Source organism: Hibiscus syriacus, unplaced genomic scaffold (assembly GCF_006381635.1).
Source record: "Hibiscus syriacus cultivar Baekdansim isolate YM2019G1 unplaced genomic scaffold, ASM638163v2 tig00110163_pilon, whole genome shotgun sequence".
NCBI lineage: Eukaryota > Viridiplantae > Streptophyta > Magnoliopsida > Malvales > Malvaceae > Hibiscus > Hibiscus syriacus.
Window position 1 is genome coordinate 604,757 of NW_024062610.1, and position 22,584 is coordinate 627,340.

Consider the following 22,584-nt stretch of genomic DNA (forward strand, 5'->3'; position numbering starts at 1 on the left):
ATGTTTTAATATTTTTCTTTAATAAATTCAAAATAAAATTGTTTTAGATAATTATTTTTGTTTTAATTTTTCAAATCAGTTCGATTTGGAACAAATAATTTTCATATTAAAAATCGGAATCGAACCGAATTATATAATTGTGTTTTAAAATCGAACAGAAACTGGACTAAAAAATAAAAAACCCAAACTAAACTGAATCGCATAGCTAAATCAGAATTGATATTTCGATTCTTTCACTTTTGTCGCTCCACCTAACATCACCACTCACTGACTTACAAGACCTCAACGTTTTCCCCTTTTTACCCAAACTCGGCAAATGTGGGCCGTTTAATCAATAACTAAGAGCTGGGGTTTTGCACTCACAGTTTCTTGGTTTTCTATTTTTAATCATAAAACCCACCGCAAATGTGGTTTTTTGATAAGAATGAGAAGAAAGGGTGAGTGTGTTTTGGTATTTATGGCATGCAATTAAGCTCGTGCTTAAATTATCAACATCACAAAAACAGATAAAAGCATAGCGTCATGTGTTAGGCAGTGAGCTTTGAAAAGTGAGGAAGAAAAACCAAAATGTAAACATTTAATAGGGCCTCGTCTTCTTGTAAAAAAGAGCTAGTAATAACTTAGAACAGCTTCATAGTTTGAGGTAAGGGGATAAGATATTTTTGGCCCTTCCTGCTTTGCCACTCAATCCTGGTGTAAGAAAATGAAAACCAAGAATATTCTAATTCTGGGAAAGTGTTAAAGATATTATTAAATTAGTAGGAAGATAAATATTATGTGACTCCAACTTCCATTTCAAATATATAATACATTAAAAAGTATGTGTTTATTTATTTATTTAATTAATTTATACCCTTTTACGTAGAGAAAAAAATGGTATTGTGAAGTTTGAATAGTAACCATTTTGTTTTTTTGGCTCCCGGCTGGCTTGCTGGCATTTTGAATCCCCCATTATAAAAGATACAGGAAAATAAGGTCCCTTCCTTCACACTCTTTCCCTTTCTCCTTCTCTTTCTCTTTCTCTGTGCAAGGAAGAAAAGGTCTCTGATCCTTCTCTGCTTCTTTAAATACATGAGTTTCCTTTTTTACAAACTTTTCCTTCAAACCATCATCCCCAAAACAACTCTGATTACTTACTTTCTCTTCGCCTGCAATTCTTTCTTTTTTTGTATAATCTGACTGCTTAATGGTTATAGTTTCTGCAAGTTTTTTCCTTTTTCTATCAAACCTAGACGGATCCTATTAAAAAGCCTATATTTCTCTTCACTCGCTCCCTCTTTCAAGTTTCACACACACACACATCAACACACCATGCAACTTAATCATGAGGCTCTCATGATATAATCACACAACGCTTTCCTTCACTTCCTTTTCGGCTCTCTTCGTTTGTTCAACTTCGAAGTTTTAAACCCACTTTTCCTGTCGATTTTCTTTGCCTTTTTCTTGTTTTGGCAGTATTTTGCGTACGCTTCTCTTACATTCATTCTCTCTATTTTAATCTCTTGTCTCTGTTAGCACATCCTCCAGGGGATTTTTGACTACGATCTTCACTCTTTCCTTATGTTCATCAGCTCAAAAACCATAATGATAAACTCACCTTTGCCTGATCTATCCTTGCAGATTAGCCCACCGCCCGTTTTAGATTGTAAAGCTAAGGAAATGACTTACGATGTTTTATCAGGAAAATTAATCTATAGTGATAGGAGCTCGACGACTGATTCCGGGAGCAGCGGAAGCGATTTGAGCCATGAAAATGGATACGGTAATCCAGGCCTTGGAGCACCGACGTTGAGCTTAGGGTTTGAAATGGCAGATTTATGTTCTCCCCATTTACAGCAACCAAGAAACCTTAATAATCGTCATGATCATCAGCAGCAGCAGCCTTATCAGCCTCAAATCTATGGTCGTGATTTCAAGAGAAATGCAAGAATGATCAATGGAACTGTGAAAAGAAGCGTCAGAGCTCCCAGAATGAGATGGACTACAACACTCCATGCCCATTTTGTTCATGCAGTCCAGCTGCTTGGAGGCCATGAAAGTAATATATTTACTTACTTTCCCTCCCTTTCGTTTTAGTGCAAAATACCCAAAAATAGAAATAATCTTTACTGGAAATAAAAAAAGCATAACAAAGTTTACGTATTTGTATTGTCAACTGTCACAGGAGCAACACCAAAATCAGTCTTAGAGTTGATGAATGTCAAAGATCTAACCCTAGCTCATGTGAAGAGTCACTTGCAGGTGGGTTACTGTGTGCAATCTTCGTTTCTTTGAACTTATGTAGTATATGATAATTCTTACTATTACTTTTATGATTTTCCTATAGTTGTTTTGGCATCTTTACAATTTTCTATTTTTGTATTTCTGTATGATTCAACTGTAGTGGGTGAGGACTGGGGAAATAAAGGGTAAGGACAAAAAGGCATCAAGAGTAGTAATCTTAGCAATGTGGAATTTTTTCTCATTTTTTTTCTCTACGGGTGTTCTGTGTTCATGCAGATGTATAGAACAGTGAAGAGCACTGACAAAGGACCAGCTGGTAATTGGAATTTCCCTCTAAGAACCATTATAATTTTTATTCCGCTTCAATTATTAGTTTCTCTTTGTTTTAGACCTAAATTTGTGACCAAGTATGACAGAAAGTTATATCATCTGATCCACTATTCCTAACTAAACCAGAACCGTTTGGATTTATTAGACTGTACCTAAAAATCTAAAATAGGAATTATTTTGGTGGGTGTTTCAGGCCAAGGGAAGACAGACATGAGTTTGAACCAAAGGATGGGAATTGTTGATTTGGACGGAACACCATCTTCTGCAAAGGCAGATCCTAACGCTTCTTATTCTCTCAAACTATCAACAACATCACCACCACAAACTGTACCACAAAGGACCCAAAGGTGATCTATCATATCTGCAACATCTCTTTCTGCTTCTTTTTTATTAGTTTCTTTGTATCCGAAGCTGATCTTCTCTATTTTCTCAAAACCAAAGCCATCGTACATGATGCATAGTCGCATATACACATATATTCTAGGTCATGGTTTGATCCAAGTGTTTTTCACTGTTTATGAGGCAGATGAGGCCATTTTATTTAGTCACAAGTGCATAGATTTTGATGAAGATCACTTAGGGTTTTTAGGCTAGCTAAGCTATTTTGTGTTCCATTCCAAAAAAAAAAAAAATCCCACCCATTTCTACCCGTTAGCTCTGTTTTGAAAACCGGACTGGCCGGTTCAATCGGGAACCGTTGCTTAGTTCGGTTCAATCTAAACCGGTTGAACCATTATTCGTGAACCGGCCAGAACCGCTAAACCGTTCGAACCGGACCGGCTGAAAACCGGAAAAAAACGGGAAAAATCAGGATTTTAGTTTTTTTTTAAAAAAAAAATTAAACCAAACAACGTCGTTTGTTAAACGAGCCAAGTCGAACTCGAGTATTGTTGAGCTCGACTCGAACTTGAAAACTTTAAAAGTAAGCTCAACTCAACTCAAACTCATAAGCTAAAAATTATCAAGTTCAACTCAAACTCAAAATATAATATTGAAACTTGAACTCAAAAAAAAATTAGAAGCTCGATTGAAGCCTAAAATTCGAGCTTGATTGAAATGAAAGAATAGTTCACTCAATGCTCACCAAAAGGCTCCATGATTTTGAATGCCAAATTACCTCTATTATTTATAGAAGTTAGTTGTGATGCGCTTCTATGTTTCTTAGCAATGTGAGATTGTTTTGTTCTCATATTTTTACTCTTTAGACTTTTGGGATGCTCTTCTATGTTTCTTAACCATGTGAGATTGTTTTTAAAAAAAATTAAACCAAACAATATCATTTTATTATGATTTTTTTAACCCCAAATTTATTTTTTAATTATAGTTATATAATTATATTTATTATTTAATATATTTTACCTTAAATATTATGTTGTAGTTAATTTGAATCATTTTGTTTCACTTGATTTTATGGTTTTTAACTTATATATGTTATGACTTGCTTTGAATATGACTTGTGATATAAAAAATTATTTTTTATTAAATATTTTTGATATTTTATTTAATTTTTTAAATAATTGTGACGTCATCCGGTTCAACCGGTTTCTTCCGATCGGTTCGACCGGTTGAACCAGTGAATCGGTAGCATGACCAGTTCGCTAACCGGTCCAGTTCTAAAAATAATGCCCGTTAGATTTCGAAGTAATCTCCATTTCTTCTAAAGGCCTAAACTTCCATGACCTTTCTACTTATTTATTAAGCTAGTAATACTTTAATTATATTTTGCTGTTTGTTGCCTCGTTTTGTCGACTTCCCCAAACAATTTCTCAGTATAATATATGTTTGAAAGGAGTTGCATACTTTCCACATGCTATACATCATTGGGTAGAATCAATGGCATGATTATATATGAAGTATGATAATATAAGTACGACAAACTGATATAAGCGTGCAATATTTTGGATTTTCTTACAATTTTTTGTTGTTGGTGTTTCTTGCTTGTTTGCAGCGGTTCATGGCTATCCTCAACGGAGACACTTAATTTGAGCATATCAAACTATGGGCACGGCTTGATTTTCGAGCCAAATAATGCAAAGGTATAATTGTTTGACTAAAAACAAAACCCAACGTGTTGAAATTCGATAGTTCAATTTGTTATATTGTGTTGATTATCAATCTCGTGATTAACTTTTGGTTTTGCCATAGGTTGATGGAGACAAGGCAGTGCTTCAAGTCTCGGACAGAATGAAGGAAAGATTAGATTCCGGCAACTTGTCACCTTCAGACATGTTCCTTAACCTAGAGTTCACCCTCGGAAGGCCAAGCTGGCAAATGGACTACGCTGAATCTTCAAATGAGTTAGCTCTTCTCAAGTGTTAGACGCCACAGGACCAGCTAGTACGATGTTTTTTTCCTGTAATTTGGGTGGAAATGCATGTCTGTTCTGCATGAACTATCTTGTTCCAAGTTGTTTAAATTTTGTCTGGAAAAGAAAAAGAAAACGTCTGTAGCCTTGTGAATGTCGTCGGATCGCCTTTGTTCCATGTAATTTTGATGGCATTGTGGCAAACAAACAAAGGAAAAACCAGAATTCTAAAACCAGCAACGATCTTGATATTTCCGGGGCAAGGTCTATAGTGGGGCTAGGGTTCTGCAGACTTGGTCCCCAACAGTGAACAAGTGGGTCAATGAAATTAATATATTTGAGACAGTTTATGTCAATCAATTTCGCACTCGGCGCCCTCTCTGAAACATTGAGCTGGGAATGGCCCCTACATCTTTCCATGACCATTGATATGATTGTAGCCAATATTTGAATACTAATGTCGCTCAGGCCCTGCCTTGGAAGCTTGAACGTACGATGTGATAAGAGATTGGTCCACTCCACGTCTTCTGGAAAACAATAATAACGACCCTTTATATTAATTAAGTATTCCAAAGAGATAATAATCCTTTGAGGACCCCATACTTTTCAGAGTGGTCGTCAATCATGAGTGTTCTTCATCTTCAAATTACTATACGAGCAGTGATGTTTCATAAATTACCACTCCAGCACTATACATCTGCAGAGAAGACCCTTATGGGACCACCAACTTTGGCTGGTTCCTTCAATCCATTCTTGAAATCCAACTTCTTAGGGGTGTGTTTGATTGGAGTAATTATTTTAATTAGGGTATTTTTCATTAAATTATTACTAATAATGTCAATTATTCATAAAAGTAGTGGAAATGAACAATCACTAAAATTTTAGATCATATTGTTCTTAAGATACTATATATATATATATATATATATATAATATAACATTATTAATTATATATCAAGTAATATTATATATTGATAATATTATTCTTATAAATAATCTTACATTTCCCTAAAAATCTTTAATATATTTTGAATTATTCTAAAAAGTAAGAAAGTTGAATATACATTAATAATATACAGAGCATATGTTTTATGTAAAGTTACAAGCATATGTCGGCAAAAAAGGACATCCAATTTGATTGAGGCTCAATCTCAAGTCGATCAAATTTCCTGTAAAGTTACTCTATAATAGTGAGTAGAGGTTAGATTACATTATTTTGGAGAACAGTAAAAGGGATCGGAGTAATTATATCACTGTTATAAATATGAGAGAGTCATAAACGGAGGGCATATGATACTGCTGAAAAGCCATTACGAAGAAAGCAAAGGTATCCATTGTTAGTTGTCGTATAATTGCCCACGCTCTTTGCTTCATAAGTGCAGTGAAGAAATCGAAAACGAAATCTTGTACTTTTTCATTTGGATATCTGGTGCACGGTCCCTATCAATCTTTTATTACCCAAAGACTTCAGTTCCTGCCCACCCATGCCTCTGCATTAAACAAAAGAAAAGAAAGAAGCAAAAACTGGAAATCAAAATTATTATGGGCCTTGTTCGCCATCATTAGGCCTTTCAAAGCTTTGGAGAGTGTTGGAAATTGGGAACTGGTCCTTGTTTTCATCGATAATGATTGTATGGTTGTCTGTTCCGTGGAAATTGTGTCTGTCGAAAACGACAGCGTTATTTTTTCTGGAGCACCCAACTCCAACCAACATCGAAAAATCCTGACAAAATCTTCATCCTTCCTTCAACTTTTCTTTAGTCGTTCTCAACGAAATTTCCAGGCGGTACCATTACAATTGAAAGATCCTTGGGTCAGAATGAATGCTTCTGTACCCTGTGCTCCATTTCTTTCTTTGAAGCTTCTTCTCTTGTCTCTGCTTTTCTCATTTTTCTCTTTTCCCAATGTTTTCAATTCTTTTGGTACCAGACATACAGTCCCCATGGAAATTATTAAAAAAAACTTGTTGATTTAATCATTGTTATCTTTTTCCAGTGGATTTCTGGTCCATATTTGGTATTATAACTATATAATAAATACTTATTTTTCTGTATCCAGCCTCCAGATGAAGTATTTATAATCACATTGGGGCATGTTTTTCACCACCACCAATGCCGAATAATGTAGGAAAGGAAGTCTACAGTGTAAATTCAAGTGACGGATGATATGAACAAGTTAATATTTACTAATTGGACCAGTTTAATATAGATGAGAAATCCAATTCTTAATGTGAATTATCAATCGGCTCTGATCTGATTTCATTTGGGAAAAGAAATCCTGCATAAAGCAAATAAGTGCGTGTATAGATAACAATCTAAAATTCACCATAAAAAAAGCATGTTATGTTAACTCTTTACTTTCATTGCTGAATTTACAAGTATTGTTTTAATTGTGACTCCAAACCATGCCTGTATTCCGAGCCGCTAGTCATCAACCTTGATATATTATTTTTCTGTGGACATTGCTTTGCTGATGTCTGCATATGGAGTGTTGATTTCATCCAAAATTTGAGTAATATGTGACGAACAGATGATCGTATGCCTCAGAAAATTGAGAAATGGTAAAGTGGAAAGGCTCCTGCATTCATGTTTGGTAAGGAATCAATCGTTACTTTTGAATAATCGTGACATGTTAAGGAAGGCTCATGTGGAACTAGAGTTCCATGTAGGCCAAGAAAGGCCAGTCGATGACTCTGATATAAAAAATCTTTTGTATCTTCAAGCCATCATCAAAGCAACCCTACGCCTTTATCCAGCTGGTCCTCTAATAGGACCACGAGAAGCCATGAACGATTGCACCGTTGCCGGCTACCATATCCTAGCCAGCATTCGCTTGATTGTAAATGTGTGGAAAATTCAAAGAGATTCAAGAGTGTGGTCAGATCCATCTAAATTCTTACCAGAAAGGTTTCTCACAAGCCATGCGGATACTGAAGTTAGAGGCCAACAGTTCGAACTCCTTCCATTTGGCTCGGGAAGACGTTCATGCCCTGGTGCATCACTTGCTCTCCAAGTTCTTCATCTCACACTAGCCTTTGAATCAACCCGTTGATATGACTGAGAGCCCCGGTTTAACCATTCCAAAAGCCACACCACTGGACGTTCTACTTAAGCCGCGTCTCACACCAAATGTCTATCCATCATAACATGAGCATCGATGATAATTAGCGATGTGATTCAAGAAAAATAAAAACATCTAAAATGGAATCTTTTAGTTGACGTCATGATATGTTTCTGTTAGATTTAATACTTTAGTTTGAGTTCCGATCTTGCTTTTTGTCTTCTGTAATGATAGCCAGAATGACTATACTCGAAATGTATAATTGCCTACTTGTGCCTCGTGGTGGTATTTTGAATAAATAAGTTTATAAAGTTGTTTCTTTTCTCATTAGTCATGGGTTGACTTTGATAAGCGGAAACATTGTCGAAGGTATCTAAAATATCCCAGATCCCCAAATATTTGCCAAACTTAGTTCTAAAACCTTTTTCAACCAAGAATATCCAAGCTATTATGGATTTTGATTTCCTCTTCCCTTACCTAAACAGTAACATTGCAGGAGTCTTTGCTATACTGATCCTCTCTTTTTTCCTGGTAATTACTTGGTCTAGAAAGTCTTTGAACGCTCAAAGCCCACCAGAAGCTGTCGGTGGGTGGCCTTTAATCGGTCATCTCCAGGTATTAGCAGGATCCAAGCTTCCATTCTTAGCACTGGCTGACTTAGCCGATAAGCATGGACCAATATTTTCCATCCGGATCGGCTTGCACCCTGCCGTGGTGGTCAATAGTTGGACAAGGAAATATTTACCTACTATGACGTAGCAGTGTCTTCCCGGCCTAAACTTACTTGCAGGAAACACATGGGCCATAACTATGCCAACTATGGTTTCTGCCCTTATAATGCATACAGGTGTGAAATGCGCAAATTAACAGCCTCGGAGCTTTTATCAAACCGGAGACTTGAGCTTTTGAAATACATTAGAGCATCTGAAGTGGAAAGCTCAGTGAAAGAGCTGTACAAGCTATGGGTCAAGAAAAAAGTTGAGTCAACTCATGTTTTGGTTGATATGAAGAAATGGGTGGGGGACTTGAATCTGAACGAGATTCTTCGGATGATTGCGGCCAAGAGGTTTTTTGGGGCTGTCAAGGTAAGGCGATGCAGGAAGGCCATGAGGGAGTTCTTTTCATGGAAGAATGGTTAGAGGGATTGGATCTCTCAGGATATGATGTTAATACTGTCACTAAAGCAACCGCCCTGGTAAGAATTCTTCAACAAACACGAAGATAAAAACATCAATTGCTAGTGTCGACCATGTTTTAATGGAAATAACATAATTTTTTTCTGTAGAGTTTGGTTGTAGGGGGCACAGATACCGTGACAGTTACATTGCTGAATAACCGCTATGCTTTGGAGAAAGCTCAGGAGGAATTGGACACCCAGATTGGGAAGGGAAGACTAGTGAATGAATCGGACATCAATAAGCTAGTGTATCTCCAAGCCATTGTAAAGGAATCACTACGCTTGTATTCGCATCTAGCATTTCTATATACCGTCCCCTTAAATTCAGCCATGTTTTTGGTTTCTTTCAGTTGTTTCGAGGGCCAAAAGGATAAGAACACAAACAAAAGGGCAATCCAACTCGCTATTAACACTAAAATTCAATTAAAACTTTCTGGTTTATCTATTGGAGTCTAAGATCACCATGTGCTCGCAGACATCTTATTTACTTTTTTTTTTTAAAAAAAGAGAGGCCATTTTTCTAATAAAATGTCTTTTTCTCTATTACCCAAGGAAAGTATAATTTACCCAGTCATGATCACATCATTCTTTTCATTTTGACCCGCAAGCCTCAATGAATTTTTCTACCTAGTTCTTTGCTGGAAAATAATAAAGAATGGAACAATGAAACTGCAAAATGTGACCCCTTTTACCCGACCTAAAGGGAAAAGGTTGGATCTAAGAAGCCCACCATCTTGTTTTCACAATTCGAACCCCCAAACGTTACTTAAAATACATTTAAAATTACCCTCGTATTTATTGCAATCAAATACTTAAAGCAACCCAAATAAATTTACAAATATTAAAACATAGTACGAGCATTTATAAAATCCAAAATTCAAGTCTCAAAATCCAAATAAAATCCAAAATTCAAGTCTCAAAATCCAAATAACGTTTAAATCCAATATCTCAAGTATTTAACATACTATAAAATAATAAGAGACAATATCTAAAAATCGAATATATATCATACTGAGAAGATACTAAAATAAAAACAAAATAATGTTGAACTCCAAGTACTGATTGTCCAAATTCGAGAATCTGAGAGAGAGAAATTAGGGGGTGTAAGCTAATAAGCTTAGGCCGTGTTTGGTTCAAGTCTTCTCACATTACCAAGGGAATGGAATGTCATTCTTCTGTTTGGTTGGCAAACATTCCCAGCCTCCGGTAATCCTTTATTCCCAACAGTGGTATTTTGGGGGTATATTACCGGGAATGTTATTACCCCCTTCCCTTAGGTATTGTTGGATTACCGGTGTTTTGGACTAAAATGCCTTAATTTTTTTTCAAAAATATTCTTCTTCTCTCGTTGAATAAAAAAAATTCTACGAATGTTAAATTATAAATTTATTCTTAAACTATTTTAGATTTACAAAAAAGTCCATAATTAGAATTTTATATGAAGTTGAGGGGTTAAAATAAAATTTTACCTTTTAATTAAACCTATTTATCTTTTCAATTTTATAAAATATATATATATATATATATTTTATGAATTTAAAAATTTTAAAGAAAATATATAAATTAATTATAGTAGAATTCAACTTGTAAAAAAACAAATATATAATAAGGACAATTTGATAAAATATACATTCAAATAATCTTTTATTCTTTTAACCAAACACTGTAATCTTACATTCCTGCTAAACGAACCAAACACAAAATACAACATTCCCAGTAATCTTATTCCCGCAGGTAATCCTATTCTCACTGGTAATATTATATTTCGTGAACCAAACGCACCCTTAGTATCTTTCTATAGTGCATCAGTCACAATTAATATAACACAAGTTATCATACAATCCGTTTCAACAAAATATACACAATCCGATAAGGTATGCAATGAGTATGCACCCAACCACCTTACACCATCAAAAGAGTAGGTTCCTCAAAACCACTCTTACTACTAACACCATCAGAAGTGAGGTCCGCCACAAAGGCAAAAGTTATTGAATCCGAATTGACTTTCACCTCGTCGGGTGAAAACACTGAACTTCCCTATCAATCCAAACCCCGTATGACAAGGCAATATGAGATACATATATAAATTCTGATCCGATCCAAATGTAAAGATGGTACATAATTTCCTGATGCATAGCATATAATCCGAATTCAATAGAATGACATTATCACATGGCAAATTCATATGACATTAAATTCAACCAATATCACATAGCAGTTAAGTTCATAATTTATTGTTGAGAAAATAACCTCAGTGACCGAAAATGCCTTATAATATATGATTTTGACCAACTTTTTTTTAGATTTGCCAAAATGACCAACAAAATCGTAACGCGATCTCCAGTATCGCAAATAAGTTTCCAGATTCACAACGCGATTTTAACTATCGCGTTGCGATTTTAGAAAATCGCAATGCGAATATGTAAATCGCAACGCGATTCTGACTATCGCAACACGATTCTGACTATCGCAACACTGAATTTCAAATTCGCAACAGGTTTTAGTTTCGCAACACAAATGTTTTGGGTATATAACTACGCAGCAGCAACAACTCATAACCTAAATCCCTAAATCGCAACTCATTTCATCTCCATCTATCACTCTCTCCGGCGACATCCGTTCCTATATCCAACGACATCCTATATCCAACGACATCCTTCCCCATCCGGCAACAGGTTTTAGTTTCGCATCTCATTTGTTTAGTAAATTAATTTACAATAATGAAATCATCTAATGTTGATCATGTTTGGATAGATTTGTGTTTTGGAGGGTCATGGGAGAATGTTCATGGTGTTTTACAATATATGCCTTTACCCATGAATCTTCAACTAAAACTGTCATTAAAAAAGTTAACTTATGAAACTCTAATGTTACGTGTTGCAAATAAATTGAATTTAGAGCCCCTAAGTGGATTTAGCCTATCTTATCAGAGAAAATGTAAAGTTTATTTGTTAACCGACAATGAAGATGTTGAACGATTCATTGCTTACATTAGTGTTTCGCAAGATGATGTTACATTGTATGTTGTTGAACCTAGAAGTAGTGAAGTTGGGTCAGTAGCAGGTAGTAATCAATTAAGTTTTTCAACCCGAGTTTATGGTGCTCAAAATTTAATGGTTCCACCACAATTTCATCACCAAGCAAATTTTGTTTGACCACATTTCCAATACCAAACACAATCTCAAAACCCAAAACCTTTCCCTAATCCAAATCCCAATCAACTTTCAGCACTAAATTCCGATTTTTGTATTGACCAGTTAGACGATGATGAGCCAACAGAAAAAATTGTGAGTACTAGTCAGTATTCGAAATTTGATCTTGGTCAATACCGGGACATTGATCTTGGTCAATACTCAGATTTTGATGATGTTTCAGAAGAAGAAACAGACCCTGCGTGTAATGATTTTGATATTGGTCAATACCCAAATTTTGATGATGAAACAGCCGCTGCCGAGGAAGATGTTGTTGATGATAATGAGGAGGAAGTTACGACTGTAAATGAACATGTTATCCATTCTGTAATTCATATAACCCTGAAAAAGAAAAAGAAAAAAAGAAATCCCCGAAGAAAAGTCCTCGAAGAAAATGCCACGGGAGTATAACTGGAATATACCAGAATTACTTCAGATACCGGAAGAAGAGTTGGTAAAGATAGCAGTTGATTGTTACACAAAAATTATTCGTATCAAGAAAGATGATTGTTTTGATACAAAGGAAGACTTGAAGATAGATTTGTATATGAAATGTGTGGAAGATGGCTATCAACTAAAAGTTAACAAATCAAGCAAAGATCGTTTCGAAACAAGGTGTATGATTGACAAAAACTGTATGTGGCGTATGATTGCAAAGAGGATAAAAGATTGTGAAATGTTTCAAGTTAGGACTTTTATTGATAAACATACATGTTCAAGAACCCAAGTTTTTCCTCACCATAGACAGGCAAACAAAAAGGTGTTGGATGATTTTCTGGCTGAGTTAATGTTTTTGAATGGCAGGGTATATCGGGGATATGAAATTATGACTGACATGAATGCTCGGTTCAAGATTAGTATCTCACATTCTCAAGCTTGGAGAGCCAAATGTTATGCCTTGGAATTGTTGAGGGGGTCGCCAGAAGCATCGTTTGCCCAACTGCCGGCTTATTGTCACAATTTAAAGCTGAAAAATCCTGGGTCAGTAACTCATATCAAAACAGATAGAGATGGACGCTTTGAATTGCTGTTTATCGCCATTGGTGCTGCGGTTAGTAAATCAATATAATTTTGTTGACTCATTTTTTTTAGTTACATGCATTTCACATTTAAATGATTATATTTCTTGTGTATATTATTTTGTAGATTCGTTCGTTTATTACTTGCATGCGCCCAGTTATTATAGTTGATGGAGCACATTTGAAAGGTCGATACCTTGGAGTAAACTTATTAGCAGTAGTCATGGATGCTAACAATGAGATATTGTCAATAGCTTACGGGGTTGGCAAATCTGAAACTTCTGATTCATGGACATGGTTTATGGGGCATCTTAGGGATTGCATAGGTCCTATTAGCAATCTGACAATCATATCCGATAGGGCAAACTTAATTGACAACGCTGTTAGAAGGTGTTTCCCAGATGCTTTTTATGGACTTTGTGGTGTTCATTTGTATAGAAATCTAAAATCAAGGTCTGTTGGTATAAAAAATCACAAATGGACATACTTGAAGGCTGTAAAAGCTTATCAGGAAGTGGATTTTAATAAGCATATAAATTATTTAAGACGTGTTTTGCCTCAGTGTGCTCAAACACTAGAAGATGATGGGTTTGAAAGATGGTCAAGAGTACATCAACTTGGAGCAAGATATGGTTTCATGACTTCTAATAGTGCAGAATCAATCAACGCTCTAAGTCGTCATTCCCGGAAATTACCCATTACTATATTAATGGAGTTTTTCCGAGCCTCTATTCAACAGTGGTACTACAAGAAAAGAAACCATGCATGTATTATTTCTTTAAATTCGTAACTTATCATATATTTTACTAAGTATTATTTATTTAAATTTACAGGAACATTGGAACATCGTGTTACACCATGGACTGAAAAAAAGATAACGAAACGTGTTGTGAAGTCAACGTCATGGAGAGTTGAACCATGTTCAAACACTTTGTTTGAAGTACTGGATAATAACTTAAATGGGCTTGTCGATCTAAATGCAAAGACGTGTAGTTGTATGAAATGAAAAACATATGGTTATCCGTGTGGCCATGTTATAAAAGTTGCTCTTCATCTAAACCAAGATGATTCAAGCGCATACGCTACAGACTTATACCAAGATTATCTACCCTATTCCACATCCTTCTGAGTGGGACATACCAGATGACTTACAAACAGTTTTGCCACCAGCCATGGATAGAAGGCTACCTGGTCGAAAAAAAAGTCACGATCGTATACCGTCTAAGGGTGAAGAGAAGAAGAGATCAACATGTAGTCGGTGCAAAGAAAGTGGTCATACAAGGTTGACATGTGGATCACCAGTGCCATCACAATCATCTTTTTCTCTACCAAAATATGGATCCTCATCAAAATCAAAGCTCATATGATGTCAAGCAAAAGGCAATCAAAATCGCAATCAAAATCAAAATCTCAATCACAACCGGCTTCACCTTTTGGGACTATTAACTTAGGTGATTTTTAAATGCAAACGTTGTATTATGTGTATTTTATGTGTAAACTTTTAACATTTTCAGTTAGGCATGTATTAGTAACTTGAGTTTGAACATTGTTATGATCTGTTCAGTTGTTATCACTTATTACACATTCATTTGAATATCGCAACGCGAATTTGACTATCGCAACGTGAATTTGATTATCTCAACGGGAATTTAACTATCGCAACGAGAAAATCGCAAAGCGTATTAGACTATCGCAACGCGAATTGACTTTCGCGTTGCGATTTTGGTTTTCGCATTGCGATTTTGACTTTCGCATTGCGATTTTGAGTTTAGCATTGCGAAAGTGTACCTTCAACAGATCTTTTGCCTTCAATATGATGCAGATTGAAATTAACAAATCAAATTTTACATTTCAATCAATTAAACAAGCACAAATAAGAATTATTTATACATCAATTAAACAAATCAACTTTTACAAATCAATTAAACAAGCAAAAAATAATAATAATTCTTATTTTCCTCATCAATTAAACAAATCAACTTTTAAGAATCAATTAAACAATCAAAAAAAGTGTACCCCAGACAATTGTTTATGCACCCATACATCAATTTCACGCAGCTCACTTCAGGATTAACCTGAAGAAACCAAACATTTGTTCAAACAACACTTTCTACACATTTAAAACCAACAAACAACAAATTATTGAATTCTAGGTACTTAACAACACTTGCATTTGACTTACTAATTGTTTATGGACACTTTCATAACGCGGATGCAGGTAGACAGCGTCTCGCATATATCGCTCTAGCCATAAAATGCTGAAACCACAAGCCTACTGCACCTCTATCTCTATCGGTGAGAGGTAAAAACTGTATACTTCCTGTCGTCAAACACTCCAAGCACATGCATATGAGAGGACCACAATCCCCTCTGGCTCCCTGCGTTTGTTGTGGCGTGGTCTCATCTCTGATAACTATAACATTGAACTTCTTTGGCTTCTTGTTTCCAGAATAAGTCCAATAATTAATCGCATCCAAGAATTTAGCCAAATCAGAGCTCCATCCCTTAATAATATCTCTCAAATCAGACAATGATATGTAATTTATCATGCTGTCATATACTATTGTCTTCAAGGATAGGAGCTGAAGCTCGACGAGAAACCAATGATTATGTTCCAAAATAGGGATAAACACCTGCAATCATAAGTAATAATTCAATTGCAGGATAAAGTTTAGCTTGTCCATTACTCAACACATATGATTCATCTCGTTGATTCTTCAAGTGAACTATGTGAAAAGACGTCGGCATAATTGTATATCGCGTATTTTTTTTTTATTTTCCTCATTTTCCTTATTATTAGAAGATGTGACACCCATGCATCAATATGCTGTTTTACAAAAAAAGACATATATTAGTGAATTACATAAATTTAAAAAAAATTAATCAAAATGAAATATAAGAAAAATATAAGACTTACCCCCCATCGAAATAGCCATTGTCTTCAACCCCTAATAATACACCCCACCAAGACCGATCAAGCAACAAATGCATATCATCGTTGAGTTTGTATATGTCAGCGTAACACCCCTGGCTCCGCTCATGTAAATAAAAATCAACTACGGTCTTAGCCCAAAGGTTATTATCCATAATTGTTTCCGGTAGTTTTCTCCTATCCACTTCATCTGTCGGAATGGTACTGGCCAGTAACTCATACGAAAGCCAACACTCATCCATCATGTCCGGCACGTGAGAGGGTTTCTCAATAATTTGACATATTACGCCGTGTGAATCGAGCTCTTAAATAGTGGGAGGAACATCTTCAACGATGACAGAGGCCTCTTGAACGGTGGGAGGGGACTCTTGAGGATGATAGTGGCCTCTTGAACGATAGGAGAGGCCTCTTGAACGATGACATGTGATTCAGGCTTCTTCTTACGGAGTCTTCGCACTATTGGGGTGAACGGAGACGTAATGGCACGTGTACGCCGTCTGATGCGTGAACCCCGTCGTGCAAGAAAAACCCAACGTAAAGCATCCACCTTATCGGGCCGCTAAAAATAAATTAATATATAAATCAATAAATAAACAGACATGATATTAAACAGTGAAAACAAAGACAAATATGTTTCAAACTTGCACGGTATTCACCCAAGTCATTATTCTATCATAGTTCACAAAATGCATCAGATAACATTCCAGAAGTAAACACTTATATAAACATTTAAAAGGACAACATATAGGTTTAGTGTATGTTCAAGGACAACATAAAGAGTAGTAGTTTATTCTTGAAACTTAAATTTGCAATACTGTGAAGTTAGTATTTGTCTTTGTCTTTTGGTTGAAGTAATGCAATCCATTCAAGTTTTAATTTGCAGAAGAAGAATAGTTTCTGAAACTTAAAATCACAACGCGAAAATGACTATCGCAACGCGAATTAGACTATCGCAACGGGATAATCGCAATGCGAAATAAAAATCGCAACGCGAAACCAAAATCGCAACGCGAAACTAAATTCGTTTTGCGATTTTCCTTTTAGCATTGTGATTTTCACGTTGTGATTTTTATTTCGCATTGCGATTATCCCGTTGCGATAGTCATTTTCGCGTTGCAATTTTAAGTTTCGTGTTGCGACTATTCTTCTTTTGCAAATTGAAACTTGAATGGATTGCATTACTTCAACCAAAAGACAAAACAAAGATAAATACTAACTTCACAGGGTTATTTTAGAACTGTTTAGCAGTATTGGCATCAACCGAATGAATTTACTAAGCAGTCTAAGTGAAATTATTAATCTAAGTGAAATTACGAGTAAATCAAGTTAAATATGAAAAATCTTAAACTTACCTCGTTGCGTAGAGTATGAACCTCATTCTACAACGATGCTACCATCTCACGTAGACCGGCTACCTCACCACGTAAAGTAGATACCTCGTCACGCCATGCACCATTGTCATCGCGTAAAGTACCGACCTCCTCACGCAAGGCATTGACCTCATCACGTAACTTCCCTAACTCATCCCGTGGAGGTGGAGTTGGAGAAAAGGGAGATAAATGTCGTGGAATCTTTGTCGGTCGCCTATCATGAGGTGATGGTGGAGAAGAGGCTCGATGATGTGACGAAATAGGTGATGGCTCTCATTGTAGATGTATATAGTGTGGTCGATCAGGTGATGGCTCTGGGTGAGGTGATGGCTCTCGAAGTGGAGGCTGCTCATCATCCGTGCCATAAAAAAACACTTACTAGCTTGCCACCAATCAGTGGCAAGCTCAGCCTCCGTGGGTGTCAGCCTCTGTAAAGGAGTGTTGGCCTCCTAACAATATAAAAGCTCAAACAAAGTTAAACATGTACTAGTAATAACTTGTTTATATATGGTAGTATTTGTGTTAACTTACATCATTTATTGTTGTATACCGTAGTAACTCTTCCCAATCCAACAACTGTTGTTTCCTCTTCCAGGAAATAGCCCTAGGAATATCATTTGAAGTTTTTAATACATATGTCTGCATGCGGGGAAAAGCCTCAAATATCCAAATCTACAAACAATATAATACACAAACATTAGTAATTGTTAAATAATTAATTATAATTTTGGAAACATTATATAGAAATTCTTACCTTAAAGGCCCAAATAAAGCCTGACAAAGTGTATTTGGAACCATCGCCACGCAAACTTTTTTGGTCATTAAAGGCAGACGACAACTTATTCCAGGTAGCTTTCCATAGATACGAACCTCACAGAAATAGGTTCCATACATTTAGGTCCTCTACCAATAATATTAGCTCCTTAGGAATAGGTTGTCTGGCCTCTCTGCCTAAAAAGTCGGCATGCAAAAGTACTAAAAGGCATACTCGGACAACATCGACGTCATCCATCCGAGTAAAACCATCTTTCTTATTAAATAATCTCGTCAAGTCATCGACGTGTAAATTCGGTTTCTCCATTGACATCTCAGGAAAAACCCGGGATAACCATGATGGGCGGGTAATATGACTAGTGTATCGACCTACATCATCGTGTCCGAAGCGTAGACCAATGATTAAACAAAACTCCTCCCGCCCAAAACACGTATACGCCGGTGGAAAATGAAACCATATCTCTTCATTACCACGTTTTATACTCTCGGGTAGATCGCTAGTCATGGTCTGAAGCCACAAATGGGTCAACATAGCATCTCCACCTGGATGTTGTACTTTCAGCCATGGCCCGAAGCAAGTATCCTCAAACAATTTTCTTTGTACAGGTGAAAGCTTCGACGCAATTGTAGTGACTACGCTTATTTTATTCCTTAAGGTCAATTGAGCCGAAAAAAAGTTCTACAAAAACAATAAACATACCAAGTTAGATATACCAAAAACTACACTATGAAGATATACAAAAAACAATAATAAACATAAAGAGTAGTAGTAGTTTATTCTTCAAACTTAAATTTACAACACTGTGAATTTCATATTTGTCTTTGTTTTTTGGTTGAAGTAATGCAATTCATTCAAGTTTCAATTTGCAGAAGAATAATAGTTTATGAAACTTAAAATCGCAACACGAATATGAAAATCGCAACACAAAAATGACTATTGCAACGCGAATTTGACTATCGCAACGAGATAATCACAACGCGAAATGAAAATCGCAACGAGATAATCGCAATGCGAAACTAAAATCGCGTTGCGATTTTGTCGTTGCGGTTTTTATTTCGCGTTGCGATTCTCGGTTTCAAATAGTCATTGTCTAAAATTGAAACTTGAATGAATTGCATTACTTCAATCAAAAGACAAAACAAAGACAAATACTAACTTCACAGGGTTAAAGACTAAACAATTTAGCAGTATTGACAGCAATCGAATGAATTTAATAAGCAATCTAAGTGAAATGGTTAATCTATTATTGAAATTACCAGTAAACTTATTATCAATTTCAATATGAAAAACTTAATAATAATGCAAAAATTTTAAAATAAAAATAATTAAAAAAACTAACCATCGGTAATTGATTTGGTTGATTTTCCATTTCTGACCGTGAATGATTGTGAGGGTGGCTCTGAGAGATGGAGATAGACGGATTTCGCCGGAGATAGGGACGGATTTCGTCGAAGATGGGGATAGATGTCGCCGTAGAGAGTGAGAGATGGAGATGGGACTAGGTTGTGATTTAGGGTTTTAGGTTATGAGTTGTGATTACGGGATATATTAATATTCGTGTTTGGAATTTGAAAATAAAATACGCGTTGCGATACTAATGGCGCTTTAAAAATCGCGTTGCGATAGTCAGAATCACGTTGCGGTAGTCAGAATCGCGTTGCGATAGTCAGAATCGTGCTACGATAGTCAGAATCGTACTACGATAGTCAGAATCGCGTTGCGATTTACATATTCGCATTGCAATTTTCTAAAATCTCAACGCGAATTTAGAAAATCACAATGCGATAGTCAAAATCGCGTTGCGAATCTGGAAACTGATTTACGATACTTGATATCGCGTTACGATTTAGAGATCGCATTGCGATTTTGTTGGTCATTTTGACAATAAAAAAATGATCAAAATCGTATATTATAAGACATTTTCGATCACTAAAATTATTTTCTCTTTATTATTTCATGTCAACAACCAACTATGCACAACTTTATATTTAGTACTGAACAGAACATATCTCGAGAAAACTAACGACTATAATTGCGTCATCAGTGACTATGACAAAGAATTTAAATATATAACTTAATCGATTACAAGATTAACGGATTAACTCGTCAACTACAACTCAGAATCGACACAAGCTACATGGTTCGATTCGTAGTTCGAGGATAACGGTGGCGGAGGCGATAACTCGATTCCTGGCTCGACTTCCTCTGTAAAATTTTCAATGACCAAATAAGTCCCCGATTCTGAGATTTGAGATCATTAAATAATAGTTAAATACAATTAAAAAAATATTTCCGATTCAATCGAAACTCGACAGTAGTTTGGTTTAACTTCTTGATTATGTCAGGACAGAAATAGGAGCTGTCGACGTCAAGGGTGCACCGACAGTGGTACCATGGGTCGGTAGTGACATGGCCGGCCTTTCAGTGGCCTTAAACGGCCGACGGCGGCTGCGATGGAGAAGGACAGCAAGCGACAAAGGCTCTCCACGGCCAAACGACGTCGTTCAGCCGCGACCAAGCCATCTGAGTCTTCCCCGGCGAGCGTTCGACCGTTCCACTGCCACACATGGCCGTCGCGAGGGCCCCACGGCGACGAGAGCGAGCCAAAGCTCTCGGGTTTCGCAACCAGTGCCGTTCAACGGCAACAACGAGCGACGGGGCGACGGAGAAGCACTAAAATACCGATCGACGACCTTACCTTTGCAAGAAACCGACGTGAATGGCGAAAAGGGAGAAAGACGGCGGCGGCAAAGAGAGGTTAAAGGTTTGCTGCTAGGGTTACAAAAATAAAAGAAAGCTGCGCAGAATTATATCAGGGTAGGGGAGAGTTGGGTTTCAAATTAAATTAGTATAATTTCAAGGTAAGCGATCATATTTTCTAGAGTTTTGAAAATACGACTTCAATCGTTACAAAATTACAATTTGGTCACCACATTCAAATTAGGAATTTAGGTTATAATTTCCCAAATTTTAGGGTTTCAATTTGGGATTTTTTTTTCATTACAGAAACTTCACTGTTATATGTTCAATTCTAAAAGCTTTATTCAACGATCCTTACTACCTGCTCCTAGTCAAGCAGAAGATAAACTTGGGCCCCTGTTACGAATAATTAAAAAGTCGTTAAAAGGTATAATAATTAAGAATTAGCACCCGTCTAGGGATGGACATGGACTCGAACTTGACGGGTTCTGATTTAATTTGATTTGATAATGTCAGATTTTTTTAAAAAAAAATCGAGATTGGGTCTGGTCGGATTTGAGTTTAGAGTGAAAAATACCCGTCCCGATCCTAATAAAATTGTAATTTTACCTTATATATTTAGAGATAATTACAATAATATCCCTCTATATATTTTTTAATAAATATTACCTCCATTTCTACAGCATCAATTCCAAATCTTGGCAAATTGTTCTCTTCCGGAGTCAGGTCTTCTATCTGTTCATAAGCCAAAAGTGAACCAGCTTATTAGGGCTTCAGCCAAAATATTCTCTTCCCTTCTAAACAAGTAACCGAGTTGCAAATTATTCAAAGGTGTATAGTTATGAACTTTGGGGCCAATTCACTTATTAACCTTTGTACAAACAGAAACCCCAAGTTTCAGTTTAAAATGCCTGGTTCCTACTATCATTGGAAGTGTATGTGGACTCATAGTACAGATAGAGTGATTTTCATATCAGCCATCAGGTAATGTAAAAATAGACATAAAAGTTAAAACAGACGAGTAACCTACCAAAAAATCTTCCTCAAATAACTCTGCTGGATCCTCAACATCTGAAATCATAACTATACATCCTCAACTGGTGCCAACAGAGTAAGTGGACAATCAGAATTGAACATCTGAAAATTCATGGTGTACTAACTGAAAGATCAAATGATGTAAAATCTGTAGCAGTTTGTTCAAGTAATGAACTTCCCTCCATATACTTGGTTCAAAAGTACCAGAAGCAGATTATGCAGAATTCCATCAACATAAAACAAAAAGTAAAAGCTCATTTAGAGTGAAGAAAGCAAACAGATAAACTATACCGCTTTCTTTTACTGAGCTATTGAGGTTCTTCTCGGATGCTCCGTTACACATATCACTCAGGAATATCTGAATATGGTTTCTTCTTTATCACGCTATTCAGGTGAACTTTCTCTACCCTTGTATTCATGATAATATTTGGTTCAGTCTCGGGCCTGACTTTATCTCTTTCCTTCCG

General features: G+C 36.2%; 2 protein-coding genes and 1 pseudogene across 3 annotated transcripts; all 3 read left to right on the forward strand.

The window, feature by feature from the left end:
• The first annotated feature begins 955 nt into the window (after positions 1–955).
• On the forward strand, positions 956–4,880 carry LOC120216744 (probable transcription factor KAN4). 2 transcript variants are annotated; one of them, XM_039214091.1, is made up of 7 exons: positions 956–1,040; positions 1,621–2,038; positions 2,165–2,241; positions 2,500–2,539; positions 2,747–2,900; positions 4,502–4,589; positions 4,699–4,880. In XM_039214091.1, the coding sequence occupies exons 2-7, from the start codon at positions 1,660–1,662 to the stop codon at positions 4,870–4,872; spliced, it is 912 nt and encodes a 303-aa protein (XP_039070022.1). In that variant the 5' UTR covers positions 956–1,040; positions 1,621–1,659; the 3' UTR covers positions 4,873–4,880. The 2 variants fall into 2 exon arrangements, with proteins under 2 accessions (XP_039070022.1, XP_039070021.1); XM_039214090.1 differs by having other exon boundaries at positions 985–2,038.
• Positions 4,881–7,486: 2,606 nt separating this feature from the next.
• On the forward strand, positions 7,487–7,909 carry LOC120216763 (xanthotoxin 5-hydroxylase CYP82C4-like). Its single transcript, XM_039214100.1, has one exon. It carries the CDS (start codon positions 7,487–7,489, stop codon positions 7,907–7,909), a length of 423 nt encoding a protein of 140 aa, XP_039070031.1.
• A 450-nt stretch (positions 7,910–8,359) lies between these two features.
• LOC120216764 lies at positions 8,360–21,172 on the forward strand (annotated as a pseudogene).
• The last annotated feature ends 1,412 nt before the right edge of the window (positions 21,173–22,584 follow it).

What these genes read in the sequence shown, in the direction of transcription:
- LOC120216744 (XM_039214090.1), top strand. Translation starts at nt 1,561, where the DNA reads ATGTTCATCAGCTCAAAAACCATAATGATAAACTCACCTTTGCCTGAT. An exon ending in CACTGACAAAGGACCAGCTG is followed by an intron (nt 2,540 to 2,746) that starts GTAATTGGAATT and finishes TGGGTGTTTCAG; the next exon opens with GCCAAGGGAAGACAGACATG. An exon ending in GTACCACAAAGGACCCAAAG is followed by an intron (nt 2,901 to 4,501) that starts GTGATCTATCAT and finishes GCTTGTTTGCAG; the next exon opens with CGGTTCATGGCTATCCTCAA.
- LOC120216763 (XM_039214100.1), top strand. Translation starts at nt 7,487, where the DNA reads ATGTTAAGGAAGGCTCATGTGGAACTAGAGTTCCATGTAGGCCAAGAA.